At 43.1% G+C, this 26,394-nt stretch overlaps 1 protein-coding gene across 2 annotated transcripts in view; it reads right to left on the bottom strand.

Moving 5' to 3' along the window:
• Nucleotides 1–406: 406 nt before the first annotated feature.
• Nucleotides 407–26,394, bottom strand: part of GPI (glucose-6-phosphate isomerase) — a 28,915-nt gene continuing 2,927 nt past the window's right edge. The window contains exons 2-18 of one of the 2 annotated variants that reach the window (XM_088135519.1): nt 25,567–25,657; nt 22,965–23,033; nt 20,177–20,296; nt 16,523–16,606; nt 16,290–16,436; nt 14,697–14,768; nt 12,926–12,970; nt 12,595–12,648; nt 11,172–11,232; nt 5,666–5,709; nt 4,780–4,932; nt 4,351–4,480; nt 3,889–3,965; nt 2,450–2,578; nt 1,829–1,904; nt 1,661–1,727; nt 407–899 (exon numbers count right to left, since the gene is read on the bottom strand). In XM_088135519.1, coding sequence (XP_087991645.1) covers nt 776–899; nt 1,661–1,727; nt 1,829–1,904; nt 2,450–2,578; nt 3,889–3,965; nt 4,351–4,480; nt 4,780–4,932; nt 5,666–5,709; nt 11,172–11,232; nt 12,595–12,648; nt 12,926–12,970; nt 14,697–14,768; nt 16,290–16,436; nt 16,523–16,606; nt 20,177–20,296; nt 22,965–23,033; nt 25,567–25,657 — 1,543 coding nt within the window. In that variant the 3' untranslated portion in view covers nt 407–775. The remainder of the gene's footprint in view (nt 900–1,660; nt 1,728–1,828; nt 1,905–2,449; nt 2,579–3,888; nt 3,966–4,350; nt 4,481–4,779; nt 4,933–5,665; nt 5,710–11,171; nt 11,233–12,594; nt 12,649–12,925; nt 12,971–14,696; nt 14,769–16,289; nt 16,437–16,522; nt 16,607–20,176; nt 20,297–22,964; nt 23,034–25,566; nt 25,658–26,394) is intronic. The other variant, XM_088135520.1, reaches the window with a different exon arrangement.

Below are 26,394 nucleotides of genomic sequence, written 5' to 3'. Positions count from 1 at the left end.
ATTCTCATCTTTTTTTCAAAGGACAGAACCAAAGAGGAAAGAAGGGGGGCTCAGAGGGGCCTGGAATCCCCCAACATGTCCACCAAGAAACAGCTCCTCTGAATATATGTGGATTTGTGTTTCCCCCAGCCTCAATTGGCAGCAATTTCCCCTCTTTGATGACCTCTGATGCCAAAATGGACTTAGCAGGAGACAGCAGCAACCAAAGAGGGCCAGAAGTACTCAACATCCAGACCACCAGTTCCACCATAAACCCCCAGATTGGGACCGGACTGGAAGCCTCCAGGTTTGAAGCCTTTTTTCTGAGGATGAAAAAATTAAGTTTGCAGGGCCTTGATGTGCTTGAGTCCCCTCTGTACACAGACCAAGACAATTTACAGTCCAAATAATGAAGAATAGAGAGATGTTATAATTGATTCTAGTTTAATTGTGTACAAGTAAGGGTGGGGCTTCACAAGACAACATGAGAAAGGATTTAACCACCCACTACACGCTGCTCCTGTTCCACAGCAGGGCCAGGCATGGGAATTGAAACAGGAGGGACACGGTGCTCTACTATCACAGTTGCCATGAAACCATCACAAGATCAAATTTCCAGATTTAGCAAGACTTTTTTTTTTTTTAGGGTTCCTTTGTGATACTGCTTCTGATGCAATAAAGCTAACCATCAAGAACGACGACGAGGCCAGAACTGGTGCGAAGCATGACCTTGGGGGAAGGGGCTAAAAGAGCAGCAGCTACAACAGTGATCTGGGCATCAGGCATCCTGTTGCGGTCAGGCTCGGTGCTTCTTGATGAAGGCGATCAGCCCATTAGTTGAGGCATCGTGGGAGGTGACTGGTGCATCTGACTCCAGTTCAGGCTCAATTTTCTTTGCCAGTTGTTTTCCAAGCTCAACACTGAGGAAGGAAGGAAGGAAGGAAGGAAGGAAGGAAGGAAGGAAGGAAGGAAGGAAGGAAGGAAGGAAGGAAGGAAGGAAGGAAGGAAGGAAGGAAGGAAGGAAGGAAGGAAGGAAGGAAGGAAGGAAGGAAGGAAGGAAGGAAGGAAGGAAGGAAGGAAGGAAGGAAGGAAGGAAGGAAGGAAGGAAGGAAGGAAGGAAGGAAGGAAGGAAGGAAGGAAATTCAGGCTCCAGAGCAAATGCTTTAAAACAGGCACTGAATTTCTATTCTCAACCTTCCCAACCACACTAAACCATGTTTTGTTTGCTGTGGGAATCCAACCACTGTCACCTGAAAACCACAGTTAAGGCTCAGCACACTGTGGCATAAACAAACATTTGCAACAGAAAAACCAAGTTCATGAGTAGTCAAAAATTAACTGGTAAAAAGTTACCAAACTAATTTCTCAAATCTGAGTCTTATATGCTGCCTAGGTTCACTCATTATGCTAAACCCTAAATTGAGAGAAAATGTACCAAGAGGAGGTTTCATGGCTCAGTCTGACCCATCAAAGGCACATTCAGTCTTCAGAAAGTTATTGTGAAATGGGCCCAGATTCAATGAAGCTATTCTTTCTTTCCAAACCACATTCAGCCTAAATTGATCTTGCCTTGAGAGGAATGCAAGGTATTGAGGAACTTCTAACTCTCAGGCAGGATACACCTTAGTGAGCAGGGGGGGGGGGGAAGTATTTATAAATTTATATATGGGAGGAAACTTACCCCCACTGGTCATAGCTGTTAATATCCCACATAACTCCTTGAACAAAGATCTTGTGCTCATACATTGCTGGAAAGAGATTGTTTTCAGTGAAAGCAGTATTAACAATAAGTCAATATTTAAATATATTTAAGTCAAGAAACATAAAAATGGAAGAAGAAAAAAATTACCAATTAAGGCTCCAAGAATGAATGGGTTAAGTTTAGTAAAAGCAATGGAATTGGTTGGGCGGTTTCCTTCAAAGACCTTTCAAGAAAGAGACAGAGATTATATTCCAATTTTCAGATACATCTGCTAGTGATAAAGCATTACATATGAACACCCACATACAGAGAGTTCTCTGTTCAACCCCCCCACAAAACAAACAAACAAAAAAAACAAAAAACAAAAAACCAGACACCAGAAACTGCCAGCTCTTCATATCCCAAAGTCAAGAACATTTAGACTTGACTTCACAAAACATAAACCAGTTGCTCATATTCATCCCTATCCATACAGAGAAGCTTGCATTTGTCACCTCTTTGGATCAGGAAGCCACCATTTCTCATGTCACTCCTGCCCACCCATATGGATAAAAGTGGTCATCCACTGAACAAGCTCTATGATGAAGCTGAAAACTCCTTGTTCACAGCAGCAGGCTAAGTCAATCAATGTGTATATACCACACCAGTCTTGATCTCTCACCTTTTGAGACCATTCACTCCTCCATTCATTGATCACATAAATGTGCAAAAGGAAGGGTGGTAGGTGAACTTCCATTGAGATCTAGAGGAAACCCGCACCCCAAATACCTTGTGTGGAAGCAGTTTCTCCAGAGCCTCTCCACTCAGTCCAGCAGCCTGCAATTCTTTGCGGGCCTCGTCTGTTGTCTTTCCTTTCATTAATGCCTCTGTTTGAGCGAGAAAGTTGGCTAGAAGAATCTAGCAGGAAGGAATGAGAGGTCCGGATGGCAGGTTCAGCACCTGGCCTACTGAGCAGCTGCACTGAACAAACAGCATCTCCTCCGCTGAAGACCACCCCACCAACATGGAGGAGAAAACATGCCCACCTGGGACTCCAGGGCAACACAGATTAGCATATGCAAAAAGGCCAGATCTAAATCTGCTCTGACCAAGTCCAGCCTGAGGAAATTAGGAAAGCATAGAATTTTCCAAGTTCTGTAACACAAATTTATAGCTGAGTCACTTAACCTCTCTTCTCCCAGTGAATTTTAAATGCAATATTCACAGCTCTGCTTCAAAATGCCTGTACATATCTCCTTGGTTTTTCAAACCAACCAGTGCCCTGCCTCCTACCATGACTGCAGATGTGGGTGGCTCCACAAAGGCTGAAGATGAATTTTAGTCTGAGGTGAGGAAGCCCCAAAAGTGCATTACGGAAGAGTTTAAGAATTTACATGCAACCCTCTCTACTGAGCTGTCTTATCCTTTTCCCTGAAAACAGGACAAATAGACTCACCAGAAAAGATGGAAACAATTAAATATGGCAGACGCATAGAGATTTGTGTCTTTTGTTTTGTTATGCTACCGCTTTTTGGTGGGACTGAGGAGGACTGCTGTTCTGGGGCAAAGGACACATTTTAACACACAGGATGTTCTAGCTTTAGTTTCTCAGCATTTCTAGTTTAAAAAGCTAAGAAACGTCTTTCTCTGGCTAAAATTCTAGAATGCCAGTACAGACAATGGGGGATCCAAGAAAACAGGGTTATGACCTGACACCATTCAAAATGGCTTCAAGAACTCTCTTGGGACACATCAGGTCTTCATTCCACGGAACTGCATCCTGCCTTGTTTTTTGCCTTCACAGCAGCCAGACTCTTTTCAAAGTCTGCAACTTGAAATGGGTCCATTAAGATACACAAATAAGTCATTCAGTTCCACCTAGGAACCCCTTTCTCAACATTTGGCATCATTTCCTCGGAAAATAATCATGACTAAAATGGGGAAATTGCTGCAGTAGAGTCTTGTGGCAGTTGTGCAGAATTTACACTTTACAATGGCAGCAATGTTACATATTATCACTCAAAATAGTAGAAGGAAACACAGGGTTGACACAATATTTTGAGAGTGGGGGAAGAGTTATCCCGTATAAAAGAAAGAGACTCATTAACCGTTCCTTTGAAATTATTTGGGGCAGGAAGGTTGCTCTTTCAAAATTAGACAGGCACCGGACAGAGCTTAGCACAAGGTTTAATACAGTTAGGGAAAAAGTGGATTGCAAGCCATTTCACCTTGTGATGCAGGCCATTTCTGATTGGATTCTGTGTCTGGACTGGGATCAGGAAATCACAAGGGATCATGCGAGTACCTGCAAAAAGATCAAGGAAAAAGTCATTTTATAGCAGAGACAGGGAACTACTGCTGGGGTACAGATCACCTTATCCCAACTCTGGTCATGGGCCACATTGTCTACTGGTGAAGCCAACTGAATCTCAACAAGATCTGGAGGGCCATAGAGTCTGACACCACCATGATTGCTGTGCAGAGAACATCCGCACCACTAGACTGGCCATAAAGAACTTGGGACAAGTTCTGTACAGCTAAACGTGCAGCTCTGTACAGTATTTTAAATGTCTGTTAGTCTGCACTCACCCAGTGCTCCCACAAGCTATCTTGAGCAATTGAACAGATATCTGACATTGAACAATTCAAATGGCTAATATGGTTAAAAAACCCATCCCCTTTCTCCCTACCTTGGTGAATCAGCTGATAGAAAGCATGTTGGCCGTTGGTTCCAGGTTCGCCCCACACAATTGGTCCAGTATTATAGTTCACACGAGTGCCCTTTCTTGTGATGTACTTCCCGTTTGATTCCATATCCCCCTGATCAAGAGCAGAACACCATCAGACTTACTTAGGCCTTTGCACCTGTCATGAAATGGATGAGGCTCAATTCTGGCCAGAGATGGTACAAGTGCACTGGAGGCATGTGATGAGAGTCAGATGGTGTTTAGGAATACACACACCCCATTGATGCATGTGCCACCAGGTCAGATGGGGGGCTGCCCCCAAGGCTCAAGGCAGCCAAAGGCCACCCTCAGCATGTGCTGAAGCATAGCTCTCATCCCTCCTAAGTGAGTAAGGACCCCGTCCCCTAGGGAACAAAAAGGAGCCAGCCTCACCTGCTGGAAGTAAGCAGCAAAGCGGTGCATGTACTGGTCGTATGGCAGAAGTGCATGGGTTTCTGCCCCGTAGCAGTTGATGTACCAGACCCCCAACATTGCCAGCAGCACAGGGACATTCTTCTCTAGGGGGGCTGAGAGGAAGTGATTGTCCTTTTAAGCAAGCAGTATAAAAATGAAACTGGATTAATAGGACAAGCTAGAGCCCCAGAAGACCCAGTACAAAACTCTAATGGAACACCAAGATTTTTAGGGCTTCCCAAATTCAGGTCAAATGTTAGGAAAAAAAAAATTGTTTTGTGAAAGTTAAGGCAGCAGTGTTCTTGGCCAGTGGAAATTCAAACCCAGGTCCAATAGCTCAGAATCCTGTCCTGCATCACTGGCACCCATTTTTTTCTCCTTGGGGCTGCCCACCCAGACCTTTAAGAGACCAACTTACAAGCTGGTTCAAATCAAAGAAGGGATCCGATTCTGGAGGTAGTTTCGGGCAGAGAATTTCTTCCCTGGAATTTGGCCTCCCAGCAGGTTTTACCCATGAGTCCCAAGATGACAGCTAGATGCTGTACAGTCATGTGTTTTTAGCATTTTTTTCAACCTCAGGGCACTCTGGAATTATTAGAGAGAATAGGCTCTTTCTGTCCCTTTTTCTGTGCATTTTGTTGGGGGGGGTGTCTAGGAGGGAAAAAGAGACTTAACATTTTATTTTAGCTCTTTTGTAAACAAAACAAACAAACAAACAAAAGACCTGGAAAATTGCAGCAACTTCCTGCTGAATCTTAGCAGTGTAATCTGGGGGCCACATGTAGCCCACAGTCACCAATCTCCCCCAAAGCCCAGATCCCACCCTCAGTGGGAGATCAGCTGCTAAAAAGATTCAGGGACTTACCATCCAGTGGGCTCCAGCAAGCAGTTTCTCAAAATTGTCAAAACCTAATTAAAATAGTTTTATTATTAAAAACAGAATATATATTTCAAGAGTGCAGATTTTAAAGTCCAAGGCCTAATGCCTCTGAAGCATTGTTGTTCTCTTGGAATAGAACAGCATTTAAAACTGAGAAAGGAGGGATGAGGCAGTATCAAGATCCAGAAGGCCTTTCTCTGCCCCATGAGAATCACAGGCTTTAGGCTTCTGGGTGAGGACCCAACTGTAGGTTAGACGTCCCTGTGAGTGGGGACAGCACCGTGGTGAGATCAGTGGCCCGGAGATAAGGTTCTGGCTGACGAAAATCTCTCTGGAGGAAGGAGAGATCAGGGGATCGCCCACTTGCACTCTGGATAGTAGCTCCACATGAGGAGACCACAGGAATTGAGTTTCTTGTGGTCGATCATGAGCTGAGCAGCTTGGGAGCCAAGGGAATATCAACGCACCCTAAACCACTGTGCAGCCTTTATGGACATATGACCAGCAAAAACCTTACTTTCTTAAACACCTTTGGATATAATTAATTTACAACTAAAGAGGGATATTCTGAACTGCAGGGAAAAACAAAGACTCTCGGTGAATTGCCTTCTTTTTGGAATGAAGAAGAGGAAAAAAATGCTATCCTAAAGGATTTTAATTTAAAAGCAAAAAGCTTAACAAAATTGTGAGAAAAGTTTTAAGATGTGTTCTTTCTTTTAAGATGAAAGAAAGTTTTAAACAGATAAAGGGGACAAGCAGAAGAATCATTTTTTTTTCTGATGAAAGTGCCTTTGAAAATAGTAAAATTAGACAAACAGACCGGACCTTCATGGGAATGTTGATTGTTTATTATTAAGGAAAGGAGATAATTGGTGAATTTTACAAAATTAGGGTAATATGAACCAGACTGTGTGACTGTAACTACAGAGAGCTAATTAGGACTATTAAAGACAGAAAAAAGCAAAGCAGAAAAAAAAAAGAGAAGCCTGCCTTTTACTTTTATTCTAGTAATTGACATACTTTCACTTTCTCATAATGGCAACCACAAGAAAAGCTACAAGATTAGGAGAAGAAAGTAGAGTTTCATTAGAACAACTTATAGATACGGGCATTTCACCAAATTTATTGCAGAAAATGTTTGAGGAATTTGGCAAGAAAGTGACCGCAACGGTTGTCAATAGTTTGGATGCTTTTAAAAAGGAAATGGAAGAAAGATTTGCAGGAATGAAAAAGGACATGAAGAAATTAAGAAGACTAAAGAATCTGTAAGACAATTGGCTGGAGATCTAAAGCAAATTACTGATAAAGTGGAAGTTCTGGAAAATAAGACAGAAGTTATAAACAGAGATGGAGAAAGATTGGTATAACTTGGCATTACTGGGATTGAGAGAAACAGAATTTTAAGATCTAGAGCAGGGGTCGGGAACCTATGGCTCGCGAGCCAGATGTGGCTCTTTTGATGGCTGCATCTGGCTCGCTGCCAAATCTTTAATAAAAAAAATAACGGGCGGCGGCGAGACGACACCGGAGCACCCAGCAGCTCCCCGGGAAAAGGCGAACACGCAGCAAAAGAGCACGAGCGAAGGACAGACGCACGCGCTCCAAGAATATGCACCACGCGGGCGGAAAGTGCTGCTCAACTGCTCAACTCAACCTCTACCTTTTCATGCTTGCATGCAATGTTGTGATGCAAGTATGAAAAGTTGTGTATCGTTTTGGCATGCAGTAACTGTAGCTCACTGCAGTTGCCTAGGAGCCATGTTAAGCAAGGTGCCAAATTTCAAGAAAAAAAATGCCAATATCTGTATCTGCTCTTGGGGTTTGGGGATAGGGCCATCAACTGCAAGATTTAGCTTTGATGTCAGATACCGGCAGGTAGTCTTCAGCTTCCACTGGGTCCACACGCCACTGGCTGCCTGTGGAGGCTCACCAAAAGATCCATAATAGCCTCTCCATGTTCACAGGCTAGTTAGCAACAGCATAACAACGTTATTAAAAAGAATTCAGAGACTTATTGTACTTTAAAAGTGTTGGTCTTACATAAAATGCACACATTTACTTGTATTTAGTTTTAAACATATTGTATGGCTCTCACGGAATTACATTTTAAAATATGTGGCGTTCATGGCTCTCTCAGACAAAAAGGTTCCCGACCCCTGATCTAAGAGCAATTCCAGAAGAACATGGAGAAGATATCAGAGAAAAGATTGTTAAGTCTCTGTCTAAATTCCTGGATTGGGAGGAAGATGACAATGAGACATAGAATTATAAAGTTTATAGGATTAATACACATTTTGCAAAATTAAGAAATGTTCCAAGGGTTGTCCTTGTCCACTTTGTAAGGAAGACTAGAGATCACATTTTGGAGCAGCATTTTAATACTAGATTGATGATTGACAATATAGATGTAACCGTACTTAAGGAAATTCCAGTTAGAATATTATGTAAGACAAAAGAGTATTTTTTTCTGACAAACTTAAACAGAAGATGATTCCATTTAGATGGGATAAGTTGGAAGTGGTGATTTTTACTTTTAAACAGCAGAGATTCAGACTGAACTCTGTGCACAAAGGAAGAGATTTTTTGGGGGGAAATTTAAAGATGGAGGAAATACAAATGGAAGTGACAATGACAAATGTGACTAAACAAATGCCACAACAGGTACAAGACACTCAAGATGATTCTACGTTGGGTGCCACGGGTACTGACTTTTCTAAAAACTTGGCCTAATTATGGATTATAAATGCTTAATGTGGACTATAAATGGAATAAATGTTCCCCAAAAGAGAATTTTTAAAAATTATTTGAAAAAGTTAAAACAAGATGTGATTTGCTTACAAGCAGCACATATTAGAAAAAAGGATATAAAATATTTGAGTCACAAAAATCTGGGTGCAGAATTTATTTCAGCAGGAATTTAAAAAATCCTCAATTTTATCTTCAAAAATATAAATCCTCAATTACATCCAAAACTTATACTGACTGATGATCATGGCAGATATATTGTGATTTATGGTTTTGATGAATAGACAGGATAGACTATAGAAAGAAGAGAGTCATGATGTAACTTTAGAGAGAGAGGTTAAAATGTAATTGTACTTATAACTGCTGTGAAGAATATTGGAAGCTATTTCTTTATATCTTTATATCTTTCTTTATATTGTTCTATTTATTTCTTTTTTTTTATTGCACTTTTAGCTTTCTCTGTTATTTTTCTCTTTTTCATTTTCTCTGTTCTAATTTTGTTTTGTATTAATTCTTACTATTGCTCTTAAAACTTTTAATAAAATTATATACATATGTATATATAAAATAGAATCACAGGCCTTAAAGCTTCCTAAGAGAGCTGAAGATGGGTCAATCTAAAAGAATCTGGTCTTAAAACCCTGATATTCATGGTATCCCTGAACAATAAGGCACAAACTGGCCACAGAGAGTTCCAGAGGCAGCAGTCAGACACAGGGAGCAATAAAAAGTTATGAGGTTCATCATCCTTCCAGAAGCATGAAACTGAGCAACTTCAAGCCTTTGTAGAAGGTTCCATCAACTGCTATGGTCAGGTACAGAACTTAAAATTATGAGCTTCAGAGAGCAAAAAAAAGAAAGCTGGCTGGGTTTGGATATACAGACAGTCCCCTACTTGCAAACTTTCATGTTGTGAACTTTCACCAATATGAACAAGATGGACCCGAAGTCAGAACCTGAAGTCGGGCTGGAAGTTGGAACTGGAAGTCAGGAGAAGGCGGGAAAGGGTTAGTTTGCAGGACATTTGCATTTGAGGTTTGCACTGGAGTTGGTGTTCCCAGAAAGGGTTAGTTTACGCTGCGCGCTCCGTTGTCAGGTGAGGCAGGAGAGGGGGTGGCGGCAGAGGACAGGGGAAAGGGGGTGGAGGTCTCCTGCCTTGCCTGGCAATGGAGCAGGCTGAGTCCCACTGGCTCATCCTTCACCCAAGGAGCCACCGCCGCCTCTCCTGCCTCACCTGGCAACAGAGCGGCCCGCGGCCCACTGGCTCGTCCTTCATTCCCTTCTCCTCCACTACTACCCCTTCTCCTGCCTCACCTGGTGACGCATTGGCAGCAGAAGATAGGGCTCCTCTGCTCACACTGCTGCCCTGCCTCCTGCTCTTTTTTTTTTTAACTTTTTACTTGGTTGAACTTACGAACAAAACGGACTTACAAACAGCCTCTTGGAACATAACCTGTTCGTAAGTAGGGGACTGTCTGTAATGCTAAAACACAGGTTGCACAGAGTGAGTCTTCAGATGTTATGAAATTCAGCTCCCAGCACTACTGCTATGAATTGTAGAGCAGCATCCACGGGCCTTCCATTCTTCAGCCTAGCTGGCTTGTATATCTGAACTGACAAATAGCAGCCCAGAAGCAAAATCCCTAGGGATCAGAGCAAGCTTGGGGAACTCTACTCGTATGAGTCGTGAATTGTTGCCATTTCCAGTCTCTGAATTCTGGCTTAATTCTGCTGCCCAAACAGCTCTCAAGAGGTCTTGGAGCAAATGTTCATGCTGCTAAAAGACCCTCCCTCTGCCTGACAAGGACTCTTTGCCCACCTCTCTCTTCTCTCCAGACCACCTGCCCAACTATGCAGGAATCTAGTGAAGGGATCACTGGTCTGAATACATTAAACATACAGTTTTGCTCTTACTAAGCTCCACCTGTATTGGTCAACCAAAAAGCCTTCCTCTATCACTATCACCACTCACTTCCTACAATACTGTCCATACAATAAATCCAAAATATTTCTAAGACTCTTTATCTGCTTTCTCAGAATTGTATTTTTATAGTAAGCATTATTTTGTCTCAGTTGAAGGATAAGAACTTTGTCTGGGAAGGAAATGGCTAGCAAAGTTGCTTGTCTATGGCTGGGGGTTTACCAGAAGGCCAAAGGTAAACCTCTGAGGAAGTGGCAGCCCTCTGAACTCTTTCTGCAGCTGCTACAGCAAGAATGGGGCCAGGCCTTGCTGGGCTTCAGCGTAGCATGAAGTCTTTCTGCACAGCAGCCAGAAGCCCAAGGGAGAGACAAGGCGATAATAAACCAACATTACACAACAGTTTGTCAATATAGCTAGGAGGACCTTCCAATAATCTGTCACCAAGATTTGCTGGACTGCAATTCCTACCATGCAAAGCCGGCATGAGTTAACCATGCATTGTGTCTGCTGCCAATCCAACAGTTCCATTCATGAAAAAAAAATGTCATTAGAGAAACCAGAGTGATTTAATAGTGTTCAGTTCTATTAAATTCTATTAAAGTCTGAATCACTAATTAATGTAAAATTAACTGAGAATCTACTTAATAGGTATGGAAACACAAAAGACTGCTAGAATTCTACAACCTTCTAAGATTTTTTTAACCCTTTTCTTTCCCCAAGAAATGCTATTTACACTTAAGAATGATCCAATCAGCTATTAAGCTAAACTAACTTTAATCAGCCTCCAGGGAACTATCAGGTTCACAGGGGAGCAGAGATACACACCAATATGCAGAGCGATGGAGAGGCCAATGGCTGACCACAGTGAGTAACGTCCACCAACCCACTGCAAAGGGGAGGAAAGAGAAACAGATATTACCACATTTATCCTCGGATTGGGAATTAAAATGGAAGCTTGAGGAGACAAAGTCTAGGAGCAGCCCTTCTAGGCCCGGAGGATCAGGGTACCTCCAGCACAAAGAAGCGCCCTGCGGCCACCCTTCCCATTGCTTCCATCAAAGGAGAGTCAGGCCTGGCCTCTGTTGGCAATGGATAATTCTGCAAATGTTTGCTCTGATTCAAATCTGCAGAAATGCTTGTCCAAATGATAAATGGCCAGATAGCATCTGCCCTTCCCCAGAAAAAGCTATGTTGATTAGGCTTTGGCAGGAGTTCATCCTACCATGGATCAACTGCAGCACCCAATTTCATTCCCTCTAGAATCTATGGGAGAATACTTCTGAATCCCCAGTGGGGACATAAGGAGTGCATTTTTGGCACCCAACGTCAGTCATGTTCTGTACATGAGAAGAAGAAAGTCAGGAGGGGACACTTGATACGTTACTAAGATTAACAAGCAGGAAAGTAAGTATTGCAACTGACAAATACTTCCTGCCTTCCTCCAAAAGGCAGATTACTCAGGGCAAAGTTCCTGTGGATACACGAATGGAGCAGACAAGGCTTCCAATTTAAATGATTAGTAATTAAGATTACATTCTGGCCATCATATCACCAGAGCTTCCCAATCTTTACTGCCGAAGCCATTTTGCTCAGACCACTTGCAAGACTTGGGAAATTCAGGGTCGAGGTCTCCACCAAGATGTGACCTTTAGTGGCCCAGATAACAAGCTTCCACAAGCAAATGTCATGGCTTATAATAGCATCTTCGGACCAACCTGCGAGCAGCTAAGGCTCTTTTTTTACCCAGCAGCTGTCTAGGCCAAAATGGGGGCAACACCCTCCTGGACTGATCACTGAGCACGTGGCAGGACAGCTGAGGAGCAGGACGCTTCACCTGCTGCAACTGCGGCTGACCTGCCCTGGCATCAATGCTGCCACGGTGAGTCCTGTCAGCCTCTCGTGGGTGTTCAGCACCGCACAGCTGTCTGCCCAACATCTACTTCTGCTCCTGCAACAGAGGGGCCAGAGCCTAGGAGGTGGGGAGGCTGGCAAAGGTCTAAGTCAGCGTTCTCTGAATGCTGCTGGCAGAGGACACAATTCATCGGGAGGAAAGTGGTTTACATTCCAAAATGATCTGAAAAGGTCCGCGAGGGGGTAGAGAAGCCTTTTTCGACACCAGCATTTCAACACTCAGGACCACGCCACTGCGTGTGTGGAGGGGGCAGAACATACGCTAGAAGAGGGTGCTGGAGATGAGAAGAAAACACTGCCCAAATAACAGAGGTGACCTTGCACAGATTTTACTTACATCCCAGAACTCAAACATATTTTCAGTGTCAATTCCGAAGTCTTTGACTTTAGGCTAAAATACCAGCAGAAGAGAGAGAAATGGGTCATTGATGTGCTCACATACAGAGATCTGTAAGACTGAATTTCCCACCCCCACCCACAACCTCCAGGGCAGACATTCACAGATCCACTCCATTCAGTTATTTTCAGTAAAGCATCACACCTTAATTCGATCTATCAATCCTGGAGATTTAGGATCGCCAACCTCAAATATCAGATTAGTAAAATACTGGCTTGAAACTACAGATTTTAAAAATGGATATGCACACGCACACAAGCAATGTACTCACCCCATTGGTAGAGAGGGCGACGAAGTGCTTGGCCACTGCAGAAGGCTTTAATAAACAAAGCAAACCAGTTAAAGCAATATTACATGTTTTTGTTTAAATATAATTTTTATTTTACTTTTTTTATTTTATTTTATTTTACTTTACTTTTACTTTACTTTTTATTTTATTTTACTTTTTAAACAGGTAAAAGATATAGAAAAAAATACAGAAAATGAAGTTAAGAAAAAAAAATAAACAAAAAGTGCAATAATAAGGAAAGAAAAAGAAATATTTAAATGATCTTCCTTACAGCAGTTACAAACTTATTGTTACTCCTCCCCCATCAAGGATACATCATAGTTCACTTCTTCCCATATTTAGCCAATCATGTGCATTTTGGAGCATAGCCAACTGGCGACCTGCAAGGCTGCAAACTCATTGCTGGTAAGGGTGTGGGTGTGTACAGGCTGTCACTGGGGAATATCAGGGACACTTTGATAATCCTGCTCTTGTTCTGAATGCAGTCTGGAAGCCACTGCTTTATGCCTTTAGCTGGACAGCAACACATAAGGGTCCACTCTCCTAGATCGCTATATGCTACAGCTCCATCCCGAAACTCATTAATGGGTCCTCAATCTAGCATCCTCTGCACTTAAAAAAAATGGGCAATGTTTTGATTCCATCAGCTAACTAGCACTGCCAACAGAGAGGCTGATAGGATAAAGACAGCAGAGAAGGTACCGGAGAATGGAAGGAATAATTTGAGGAAGCCTATTCATAGACTAAGCATCCATCTCTGCAAAGGCCACCCTCTCTCTTAAATATACCTGGGCACAGTCCAAGAAAAAGCAGCCAAGTTGCAAAGGCATCTCATGTTCTCTTGCAGCATAATTGGCCCCACAATGCCCCAAGGCATTTAATAAAACAGCTTGGCTAAAATGTGGAAGCCAGGAGCCTCTTTCAGAAATGTGTGCTTCATCCCAAGCAAAATTCCCTTCCTTGCCAATTTCAATCTCACCAGTACTAATGTGGTTCCCTCATAAAGCAGAGTTTGAATCCATGGCTCAGATACAGCTTTAGCAACTATGGTTAAAAGTGGACAAGGGAGGGAATGGATGCACCCATGTTCTGTATCTGCACTAAGCTTTATGTCAAGAACTTCAGCTTGAATAGGAATTTAAGGGGGAGGGGCGTGTTGCTGGACTTTGAATGTAGACATCCTGTTAGGAAGCCAAAGTGCCAACAGTCCAAGTGAAACTGTTGAAAAATCCAAAAATTGTCCTCCTAAAGATAGACTTTCCCGAAGATAAAGAAGGCCATACCCACACACCTTTAGAGTAAAAACTGTTTCCTTGGCACCAGGCAGAAGTGTTATAGTGGTGGATCCTATCTTGTTCCCTACCTCTTTTATACTTAAGTAACCATTCACAGAAAGACAGAGCCAGGCAATCTTTTGCAGACAAATTATTGGATACTCCCAGGCAAATTGAACATCCAGAAAAGGCCGGATGATGTCCCCACTCCTCACAAGGTTCACGGGGTGTGGACCAAGCAATAGTCTTCTCAATGGCACACCCCTCTCTTTGGAAGGACAGATAGCCCTAATCCTACCAGCATGTGGAAACAAGTTAAAGCTATATTTTGGCTCTTAGCTGTTCCTGGCACCTTATTATGTTGTTTTACTTTTCTCATTGCTTTTTATATTATATACTTTACTTTCTTATTACCCACCCAGAGTTTGTTAGGACTGGGGTGGGATATAAATACTGGAAACGAACAAACTTCTACTTACGTCTTTAGCAGCATGAAGGAACCATTCTTTGGCAGTTTCAGCATTTGTGATTGTTTCTTGAGTGGTAAAAGTCTAGGAACCAGGAAAGAAGAAAGAGTTAGAAACTTGGCCAGGTCATCTACAGAGTGGTCGTGGCATCTAGTGCATGATAATCACAAGGCCAGGAAGAAGGTTCCTTCAACTGGTGCCTCTGCAGCCCTTTGAGGTTTTTGTGACAGAATCAGCTACACAGCAGCTGCAGAGGCCAATACTTAAAATCTGGGTAATCTGACACGCTGCAGAGGCAGGATGAAGAAATGCTTAGTTTTTCATCAGTTTAGCACTAACAGATGAAGGATGTTTGTGTACACGTCAAATAACTTAGATTCTTTCTAAACACTTCATTACCAAGGCCTATAATAAAGACAACCCAGATTCTACACAGAGAAAAGCCAAATTCTGTGCTCTGTATAAATCATAAAGCACACTGACAAGAAGTTCTTGCATTTTTCGTATTTCATCTAGGTTCTGTCAGTCACAGAAATGGCAAGAACAACAGAACTCCAAACTGTTATAAATCAATGGCTTCAGCGTCTTTAGCAATTCTGCTTCAACACATTCAAATACCTCTTTGCATGTTTTCAGTTCTTTTGACTTAATTTGACACTTTAACTGTGTTAATTGCAAACACACCTGTTTATTACTTGGAGAAGAAGGCAAGCCATTTTGGAACTCTTCGCACATTTGGGGTAAAAGCCACCAAGGCACTATTCGTGGAAAAATGTGTATAGTCCCTTTCTGTAACAACTGTTTTTAAAATTTTGGATTCTCTCAAGCTGGTGATTGCCTTCTCTCCTGTCTGCTCCAGCTTTAAGCATGGAACTTGTTATTTCTGAGTTCCAGACAATCTGACTTGCTCATTAACCAAACAAATGACTTATACCCTCTCCTTGTTTAGCAACTGCAATTCGTTCAGATAAAGTTCTCTTCTGGAAAGTCTGCTTCCGGTGAGGCTGGAGAACTGACATCTGCGTTTCATGGGGGCACTGTGGCTGAAAGGCAGCTGGATGTGGGATCCAGACTGCCCATAATTCTCTCTGGATAAAAGAGAGATCTTGAGATTACTCTCATGCATTCTGGACAGCTGGGGTATTTTTTAAATGAGTCGGCAGCAGAAACTGCTGTTTTTGCAGCCGCTTGCAATTAGCTGAGAGTTGTGGGTTTCATCATGCTGAGCCATTAATATAGCCTTTTTAAAGACTTAAAGTTCATCCAAACCTCACCTTTTTAATCACCTTGGAGTTTGTTTTGCTTAGTTTCATTAAGATTGAAAAACCTTCAGAGCTGCATGTTGGACATTTGCTGGGTGAGTGCTCTTCAATTTGTTTAAAAAGACAATCTTAATATGGATGAAAACATGAGTATATATGCTTAGGGCTCACACACACTTTGAATATTTTTCACCACATCAATAACCCATTAGTGGACTAGTCCTCAGCCCAAGAGCTGCTGCAGCAGGGCTTAACTTTGGGCTTGCCAGCAAATGCAGATATCGCCTTTACTCTACTTTTGAAAGAATGGGGAAAACTGTCCCTTCCCCAGGCCAGGACATACCTTGGAGGCAATGATGAAAAGCGCTGTCTCAGGATTCAGCTCCGCAAGAGTCTTGGCCATGTGAGTGCCATCGATGTTGGACACAAACCAAGCACGAGGGCCTCCCTTAGAATAAGGCTTCAGTGCTTCAGTCACCATGAGGGGCCCCTGGACGAAGAGGACAAGCCTTGAATATTGCTAAACCCCTGAACTCACCACTCCTGCAGAGACAGATGCTGCAGAGACCTCCTTACCAAGTCAGAACCACCAATGCCAATGTTGACCACATCAGTGATGGTTTTTCCAGTGTAGCCTTTCCACTCACCACTACGGACTTTCTGTAAGAAAGAAGACAACAGTCCTTTCAGGAAGCATGACTTGCCTCTTGGGGAGGACAAGTCAGGATCTGGACATCGGATTTCAGGTGCCTGGCTGACCACCAGCTGACATTTGATTTTTTTTAAACAAGATTTCAAAGAGGCACCTCTGGAACCTGAATTATGCACGAGTTCAGCAACTGAAGGAAATACTCTTTGCTTCCCACAGTGGAGGAGTGGATTGTGAAAATGTCAGAATTTGCAGAAATGGCAAAACTGACCTGTTTGGCCAGAGAACAAACAACTAAAACTTTTTTTAAAGACTGGAAACCTTATATGGACTTTTTGCTGAAAAAAGAAAACAATTAATTGATGATTTATGGATTTGAAGATTAAGAAAGATGTGGACTAAATGAAGGGGTGATGGGATTTATAAAATATTTAAGAGGGAGGGACAATAAGATAAGTAATTATTTGTTGAAAAGAAGGTCGGAAGTCATTTATATATTTCTTGATTAGGTTTCTTTTTCTTTTCCTGCATCTTTTTTGTTTTTGGGGGGGATTTGTCTTTTATTATATGAAAATTCTTTAATAAATATAAATAATTACTTTTTGCATAGCTTAAGAATAATGGCATTCTGCTCAAAAGTGCAGGGTATTATTGTGTAGATGCTTTGTGCAATCAGGCTACTGTGAGGAACTGACCCACCAAGAACGGAGGCAGCCAAGAACAGTGCAGCACAAGGTCCACACCGACTGGAACTGAGGGGAACTGCAGAGAGAAGAGGGAGTGGCCTTGAAGGACAGGAGGAAGAGCTGCTACCAAGGCAATGGTCAGATAAGTGGGGCTTGAGCCCAGGCCAAGAAAGTAGCGTGAGTAAACATCTCAGACAAGCCCCTCCCTAGTTCACACAAAAATAAAGCAGGGAAGGGGAAGCACATTCAGATTTGCAAGATTCTGTTACTATAGCTGTTCCAATAAAAGTAGTTCTGGATCTATAGTCATTGGTTTCCTATTCTGGTCTTCCTTGAAGGGCTGACATGAACTGAGCTCTGGATCTCACCTAACTTCAGGGGAACGCATGGCAACACATCCAACTTTTCCCATCCTCCTGTCCCGGCTGGCCAAGTAAAAACTGCCAAACCACCACTTTCCCCCTCTGCCCAGTCTGTATCACCTGGCATTTGGGTTCATGTTGTCTACCTGACAGGGGCAGTCGTGCTTATATCAGCAAGTCCCTGGCACAAACAAGCTCTGACCCAGAGCTAGTCTAGCCAAGCTGCAGGTTATGCCTATGGAGAGAACAAGCAAGGCCCTGCCTCCCGAATACTCCAAGTCTCTGCAGACAGAATTAGAGATCAACACTCCAGTTTCATCCATATACAGCCATGCTTAAATCTTGGTGGACAAATCTGCATACAACTTTTGGAGGAGATAGATGGGCACATGAAAAAATGTTTTTTAAAAATGCCCTGCTTGCGAGGCAACAGGAAATTCCTCCTGCTGTAGGGTTTGCCCTGAGCTGCCTCCTCCACATCCAAGCAACAGCTGGCTGCCTCAGTGCAACCATCCTGTGGAAGACAAGCAGGTCTGGGGGTGCCATGGCCAGAAAAGAAAACCGCCCAGGGACTCTGTGAGGACTATCTGGAGGTCTCTCAGCGAAGAAAGAAATTTTTAAAAAACAACCACCTTATTTTTATTTATTATATAAATGAATGCCTTATTGTTCTGATACTGGGGAGAGTTCAACCTGCTCATCTGACTCAACCTGCAAGACAGTCTGGTTCTTACAATTCCATAGTCCTAACTTTACCCCAAGTCTTCAGTCTTAGTTTCCTCAGTGATTTAGCCTGTTTTCTTATTCTGCCTCTTCTATGCCAGATACTTTTCCATGGGCCTTTCTCTTCATGATTCAATTCTCCCTCCCCAGCTTGTTCCAATGTATGCTTGTAGCCATAATTCCACAACAAACAAGGGTATCTTCCTGTTTACGCCTGAATCTATACCTCCACACTACATTCTCCTTAGACTACTATATTCACAGCATGATTTCTACCATCTCCCATAAAACTCACAATTTCATGAGGGTTATATGTAATACAGGAAGTCCTTGGTTAACAATGGCAATGGGGAGTGCCAAAATTGCCACTGCTAAGTGACATGGTTGTAAAGTGTGATGTCACATGACCGCATCACTTAGTGGCAACAATCCTGGCCATTCTCTTTGCTAACTGAATCCCACTGGTTCTTAGGCGAGGACCCACCCCAATCCAAGCCATTCCCAGCCTGGTCCCACCCAGCCCCGAGCCTCGCTAAGGTGAGGGCTGTGGAGTCCTTGGTGCTGCGTTTGGTTGTTTGCTTGCAGACATTTCATTACCCAACTGGGCAATACCATCAATGCTAATGAATGTGGGGTTTGCTCCATTTACAGTTGCTTACCCTGCCAGTTTTGGTGGGGGGTGCAGTTTTCTCCTTGGTAGATCCTTGATTAGGGTACTGTTTTCTGCTAGATTGCTTGTCTGGTGTGAATCTCTGCTTATCTGGGTGTAGGTTGCTAGAGAGAATGCGTTCTGGCCTTTTTGTTTCCTTCTTAGCATTTTTATTGTCTCTTTTGAAGGTAAGGGAGTGCCTCCTCTTGAACTTCCCCCACCTGCCTATCTCCCTCCATTCCTGCCCTCCACCTACCCGGTGCCACCAGCTGCCCCTGCCACCTAGCTGGGTCCGCTGCTGTTACACCCGCCAGACCGTGCACCACTGCTGTACCGACTGGGGCCTTCTTTCATGACAGTGTAGCTGTGGCTTCTCTCATGGGCCAGGGGCTCCGTGTGAAAGAAGGCCCCAGCTGTGCCAGTGCAAAGAAGGTAGCATGAAAGGAGGTCCCAGCTCATACGACAGTGGTGCATGGTGTGGTGGGTGGGGGCAGCTGGAGGCAGCGGGCAGCCAAAAGATGGTCATAATGCAGGTAGGCCTGAATTTTGTTCACATGACTGTGAGGACACTGCAACAGCCAGTTGTTAAGTCCCTTTGTTTAGCACCATCATAACTTCAAATGGTTGCTGAACAAATGGATTTTAACTGAGGACTACCTGTATTCATCTAAAAACTAATTTCCAGCTTTGCTAATATAAAAACATACATTTTGGGCATGCAAATTTGAATTATTAATCACAGATTAGATAATTTATAGAATCAATACTGCTAGACTACAGAGTCCATCACAGTTTGAGTAATCACAAATAGCTAGATCACAGCCATGGTTTACAAATCAGAACGTTATGCCACTCACAAACTTGCTAAAGGATATATGAAGCCAACCAGACTAACAGCCATGTAATTCTTAAAGCTTCCTTTTTCAATGGGTGGGACTGTAAGATAAGTTTTCAGCTCCTGAGAAAGAGGCAGAAATGAGATGGGGGGCAGAATTGGCACAACAGTCCTCTACCTCATTCTATTTCTTCCTGTGACACCACGAGCAGCACATCTTGCAATGGGACATTTCTGTCAAACCACGAAGTCTGAGTAGCCAGTGTGAATGGAAGGTAACTGTTTGGGACCCCAGACTGGCACAGAGTCAGGCAAATGGTTTATACCTGGCAGAAATTCTTCATCTTCTCCAATACTTGGTTCACTTCTGGAACGACATCTTTGCCTTCAACAAAGATTGGAGCATTTGAGCGATTCCGGAGAGCAATGTGGAGCACAGCTCGGTTCTGTATCAGGAAGTAAGAGGAGAGTGAAAGGAAGTTCAGGGCCAGCCCAGGCTACCCAAGAGAGACCCAAAGCAGAACTGTCGATCTTCTGAACGTTCACACAGAACAGGTGTTGATCCAACAACAACGCAAGCCAAGAACAATCCCTCTTCCTCACACCTTCCAAAGATGCCATCCCCACAATCCCCTTGGCATGACTCCAGGCCCCCTTGGCCTGGTTCCTCCTCCTCTTGACACCTGGTCCGTGACCTCCTCAGGGAGGGCTGCTTGCCTGTCTGCCTTTTCCCTAGAGGCAGGCACTGAGGTTTTGTTTATTTATAATATTTTTATACTACCCCAATCACTTGACTTTGGGTAGTTGACAATAACAGCATAAAATAAACAAACCATTAAGGAGTGTAAGTATAACGTAGCTAAAAACTGTCTGCTCAGATCAAGCTTGTGCAGAAAGGAGTGTTGTAGCTTTCTGGGATACCAAGAGCAGAGGGGGCAACCTTAGGCAGGCTACACAGGACTGGGGCAGCCACAGAGAAGGCCCATGTTTCTTTTGTCTGCTGCAATGACAAGGGCTTGAGCAAGCCCTCCCTTGATGCTCCTATAGAGTAGGAAAATCATGCTGATGTAACCTGGCATTGCACCAGGTATGACAAGCATTGTGCCAGTAAGACCAGAGTCTAGAACTTGTGACAGCCAAAGGGGTAGGAGAGGATGCCAGCTGCTAGCCTTGGCTAGAATTTCTCCAGACAGTTAGATACCTACAGCACAACTGACGTTTCTTAGGCTGGAGAAACAAAAAGGCTGAAAACTAGCTTGGAGAACTATGGCTGCATGAAGGTTGGTAACTTCTCTGTTTAAAGTCTTAACAGGCCTTTCCAAACCAAAACATGACCAAGCTTAACTCTAACAGCTTAGAAAACATGACCTAGTTCCTGCTAATATACTTCCCTCATCTTATTGCACAGGCCTGCAATCAGTTCAGACCTGCAGCTCAAGTCCTCAGCAGTCAGCCTGCAATCTTTATTTTTACCAGCAAGCCATCAACTATGAGTCTGATGCCCCTGAGAGGTGTCAGGCTAGTGTACCCCATCATCTGCGCATTCTGGTCCACATACATCTGGAGGCTCCCAGTTGGAAGAAGTCTGGGTTACTGGAGATTCTTCAGAAACCATTTAAAAGTTGGTTTTTTCTTTCATGCAGGCATTACACAACCACATAATGAACATAACCCAAGAGTTATGGAAGGGGAACTTCAGTGGGTTCCTCTGCTGTAACTGAGGAACTTGCTTCACTTGTGTAATATCTTTAAGATACATTTTAAGCTATCCCGTCCCCTCCCAAAGAACACTGGGTCATTTTGCTTTGCAGAACCTAAGTGTTTTGTAACAAGTGCTCAACACATTTCTTGTATACCTTCTCAGGACTTCTGACTATCAAGGCATTGCAACATTGCTCTATCCGGATGGAGCTCCAGCCCAGATCACATTGCCAAAACCTGCTTTTCTTTTATTTATGTACTGAAGAAAGAATCAAAATAATTGTATCAAGCCTTCACAATGTGTAATGCCCCTATTTACTCTTAACCTCAACCCCCCAAAACTGGGTCATAAATATTGTCTGTCTCCTCTGGTGATCTCACCATTTCATTGTCTGTGGTCCCTACATTTGAGAAAAAGTGACCCCTGACTTCAAGAAGGTTGTCCTCTTCTGTATTAGGCCCAAAATGCTGGGGAAAGGCAGGCTAAAGAGCAGATGTGCAGTCCCAGAGCTCAGTTTATTATCCAAATGGAAACCAAAGTGGCCCTCCCTGGATCAGGAAGGGAGCAGCTCTTAACACAGGAGCAGCTCTTTCTTGACCCCTGATGCCTTGTCCTACTAGCACTCCTTCCAGAAGGAGTGTAAGAAAAAAGAGGAAATATTATACCACCTGAATGTCACGAGGAGGCATGTCTCCAGAGACCCCAACCCAGCTTTTAGAGGCTCACAGGATGTTCAAAACAAAGCAGGAGGGTGTGGCTTCTCAATCCTTTCCAACTCTCCTACCTCCAGTAGGCACAGAAGGACATTGCTCTTTCTCCTGTGCAGCCAAGTACCACGTTGTACTTGGGCCTGTTGTGTGTACACATGTGCTACTTCTGTTCTGGACCAGAAGGGAGGGGGGCTTGGAACAGAGCAGTTGTCAGCAGTCCAAAACCTCTCTTGGGGCAGGACTTTTTCTCTGCAGTCGCTGGATGCATCTGGCCCATTTCTGAATGCTTTCTTTCTTTTGCCAGTTCTCCCCCTCCCCATATTTGGCCTATTCTATTCAGTTTGGGGACAGTGACCTTCCATGTTTTCACATTTGTATTTATATCTTGGGCCTTGGATAAAAATATCCAGAGATGGTAGCCACCAATTCCCTCACCCCAAGGAGATCATGTTTCACAGATATCCACCTGCCTCTGGGCCAGACTGGCCTCTCAAATTATTGTTCTGTACCACTTAAGAATCCAATGGTTTTTCTAATCCAGTTGCTTACAGCTGTTAATCCTAAAAAACAATTCACACTCCCTGATCTGCAGGACTGAGCAAAGCAGCCAAATTCTCACACCCTTCTAGCCTGAAGCCAATCAAAGGTTACTATTTCACGAGCATGAAGAACCTTCAGATCAGGGATAAAAATAGCTCATACCTCAGTGAAGTTGATTTTTTCTCCAGTGAACATTTGTTTTCTAGCTTTTTCAATGCCTCTTGATTTGGCCTGAAAGTCAAAACACCTATTTAATGTAGGAAATAATTGGCTTTCCAAATCCTCCAGCAAGAACCAGATAAATAGCTGATCCATTTTCCATTCACACCCTACTGCCTCTAAGGTAGCTGAGTTAATTACTCCTTTTATAGGAGCTCAAGGCAGTCCTACATAGCCCTCCTCCTTCCCATTTACCCCCATAACAACATCCCTCTCAGGTGGGTTGGGCTGAAAGAGAAAAACTGGCCCAGTGTCACCTCATGAGCTTCCATGGTAGTGTGTGGACTTGAACCTGGGTATCCCAAGTGCCAGTCCAACACATCACAACTGCTGTTTCTCAAGGTGTTGCTAGGTTAATGCCTGAGTCCTTGCCTGCTACTTCATTTTCTCTAAATTAGGACCGGGCATATCACAGAATCCAGTCAGAAGGAAGGCACTGAATTCACCCCTTGCACACGGCAGAAATCCAAACTTCCCTGACAGATGGGAAATCAGCCACTGCTTGTACATATCCAGGGAAGGGAAATCTAAAACATCTCTTGGGAAAGTCTCAAAACCCCCAAACGCATCCCATGTTCAGGGCAATCTTAGTGGAGGCAAGTTGGTGTATCTAGGCTTTATGAAGAGGAGCAGCTAAAGCCCAACATGATAGAAACTAGAAATATTTATACGTAATGTGATCAAAACATCACATTCTACCAATTCATTAATTTTTGTGCTTGGAAGAGTTCAGTTTTAGATTATTTAAGCTGAGTTGGCTTTTGTGGATTTTTTCTGCTTATGGTTCATTGTAAAAAGTACATGCAATGCAGGTAATACATTATGATGTGTGTGTGTGTATATATACAGTACTGTGCAAAAGTTTTAGGCAGGTGTGAAAAAATGCTATAAAGTAAGAATGCTTTCAAAAACATATATTGTAATTGTTTATGTTTATCAATTTACAAAATGCAAAGTGAGTGAACAGAAATCTAAATCAAATCAATATTGAAGCCCTTTGGCTTCAAACCAGCATCAATTCTTACACTTGCAGCACTTTGTACACTTGCACAAAGTCAGGGATCTTGTGGGATTAGAGTCAGGTGTACGATTAACCAATTATACCAAGCAGGTGCTAATGATCATCAATTTCATATGTAGGTTGAAACACAGTCATTAACTGAAACAGAAACAGCTGTCTAGGAGGCTTAAAACTGGGTGAGGAACAGCCAAACTCTGCTCCTAAGGTGAGGTTGTGGAAGACAGGTTCATGTCACAGGTCATGCACCATGGCAAGACTGAGCACAGCAACAAGACACAAGGTAGTCATACTGCCATCAGCAAGGTCTCTCCTAGGCAAACATTTGAAAGCAGACTGGGGTTTCAAGATGTGCTGTTTGAGCTCTTTTGAAGAAGCACAAAGAAATGGGCAACATTGAGGACTGTAGACGCAGCGGTCGGCCAAGGAAACTTAATGCAGCAGATGGAAGACACATCATGCTTACTTCTCTTCGACAATGGAAGATGTCCAGCAGTGCCATCAGCACAGAACTGGTGGAAACCAGCGGGACCCAGGTACACCCATCTACTGTTCGGAGAAGTCTGGCCAGAAGTGGTCTTCATGGAAGAACTGCGGCCAAAAAGCCATACCTCCGACGTGGAAACAAGGCTAAGCGACTCAACTATGCACGAAAACATAGGAACTGGGGTGCAGAAAAATGGCAACAGGTGCTCTGGACTGATGAGTCAAAATTTGAAATATGTGGCTGTAGTAGGAGGCAGTTTGTTCATCGAAGGGCTGGAGAGCGGTACAACAATGAGTTTCTGCAGGCAACAGTGAAGCATGGTGGAGGTTCCTTGCAAGTCTGGGGCTGCATTTCTGCAAATGGGGTTGGAGATTTGGTCAGGATCAATGGTGTCCTCAATGCTGAGAAATACAGGCAGATACTTAACCATCATGCCATACCATCAGGGAGGTGTGTGATTGGCCCCAAATTTATTCTGCAGCAGGACAACCACCCCAAACGTACAGCCAATGTCCTTAAGAACTATCTTCAGCATAAAGAAGAACAACTAGTCCTGGAAGTGATGGCTTGGCCCCCAGAGAGCCCTGATCTCAACATCATTGAGTCTGTCTGGGATTACATGAAGAGACAGAAGGATTTGAGGCAGCCTACATCCACAGGAGATCTGTGGTTAGTTCTCCAAGATGTTTGGAACAATCTACCTGCCGAGTTCCTTCAAAAAGTGTGTGCAAGTGTACCTACTGTAGAACTGATGCTGTTTTGAAGGCAAAGGGTGGACACACCAAATATTGATTTGGTTTGGATTTCTCTTCTGTTTGTTCACTTTGCATTTTGTAAATTGATGAACATAATTACAATATATATTTTTGAAAGCATTCTTACTTTACAGCATTTTTTCACACCTGCCTAAAATTTTTACACAGTACTGTATATACGCACATACATCATAATGTATTATATATATGATTATTTATATTATATATAATATATAGCTATCAGAAGCTATAAAACATTATCCTAGACAATGTGGATTAAATTACCAGTTCCACCAGCAACTTCATAACTTCTTCTGTAACAAGATTCTTTGAATAGTCCACCAAGATGTCCCCATGCTCCGCCTTCAAGGTCACGCTGCCAGAGAGAGAGAGCAACCGCATTACGTAAATGAACATCCTACCACTTGCCTTAGCAGAGAAAGGAAGGCACGTAAATGAAAGAAAATTCCAATAATCCTCTAATCCAAATAGGAGCATGAGAAGAGAGAGCAAACAAATGATAGTAAAGAAATAAATTTTAGCCTTAAATCTTTTGTAAGAAAGACAGCTTTGCAGGCAATAAAGCAGCAACAACTTTGTCTGTTCATGTGCATCTGTCCATAGGGAAAGACAAACATCAACATTAGCAGTTAACAGTCCTTCTTCTGAAATCAAGAAACATGCTTTATGTGCCCTCTAAGGAGAAACATGGGCGAAGCTATCATTCTAGATTTCCAAAGGCCAACGGTAATTGAAACTTTTACTGTATCTGCAAGGCTTTCACACAATGGCAGAACAGGTAAAATACTGGGGCAAGAAATGGAGAAAAAATTGAGAGGAATCACTCCCAAGAGTGATTTCCCCAGACTTTCAGGTTCATGACCAACAGGTCAGCTCAGGGGAATATCACCAACAAAGGCTACCTGCATATGCTTTAATGCCTTGGGATAGGGAGAAGAGATGTGATTTTCTATTGCAGGCAAGACAGAGTTGAACCTGAGACCACAGAAATGGCTAGAAATACAAAAGATTCACAGAACTGCTTTCCCGCCATAACAGCTGGAAAAACTAGCTTTAGAAAGTGCAGTTCCTTATGTTAAAAAATTGCCTGTT

This window comes from Python bivittatus, unplaced genomic scaffold, assembly GCF_059951505.1.
Source record: "Python bivittatus isolate LINGU-HERP-01145 unplaced genomic scaffold, Pbiv_v1 ctg000170_np1212, whole genome shotgun sequence".
Classification (NCBI taxonomy): Eukaryota; Metazoa; Chordata; class Lepidosauria; order Squamata; family Pythonidae; genus Python; species Python bivittatus.
Note: the sequence above shows the minus strand (reverse complement) of the source record. Positions and strands in the feature narration are given on the sequence as shown.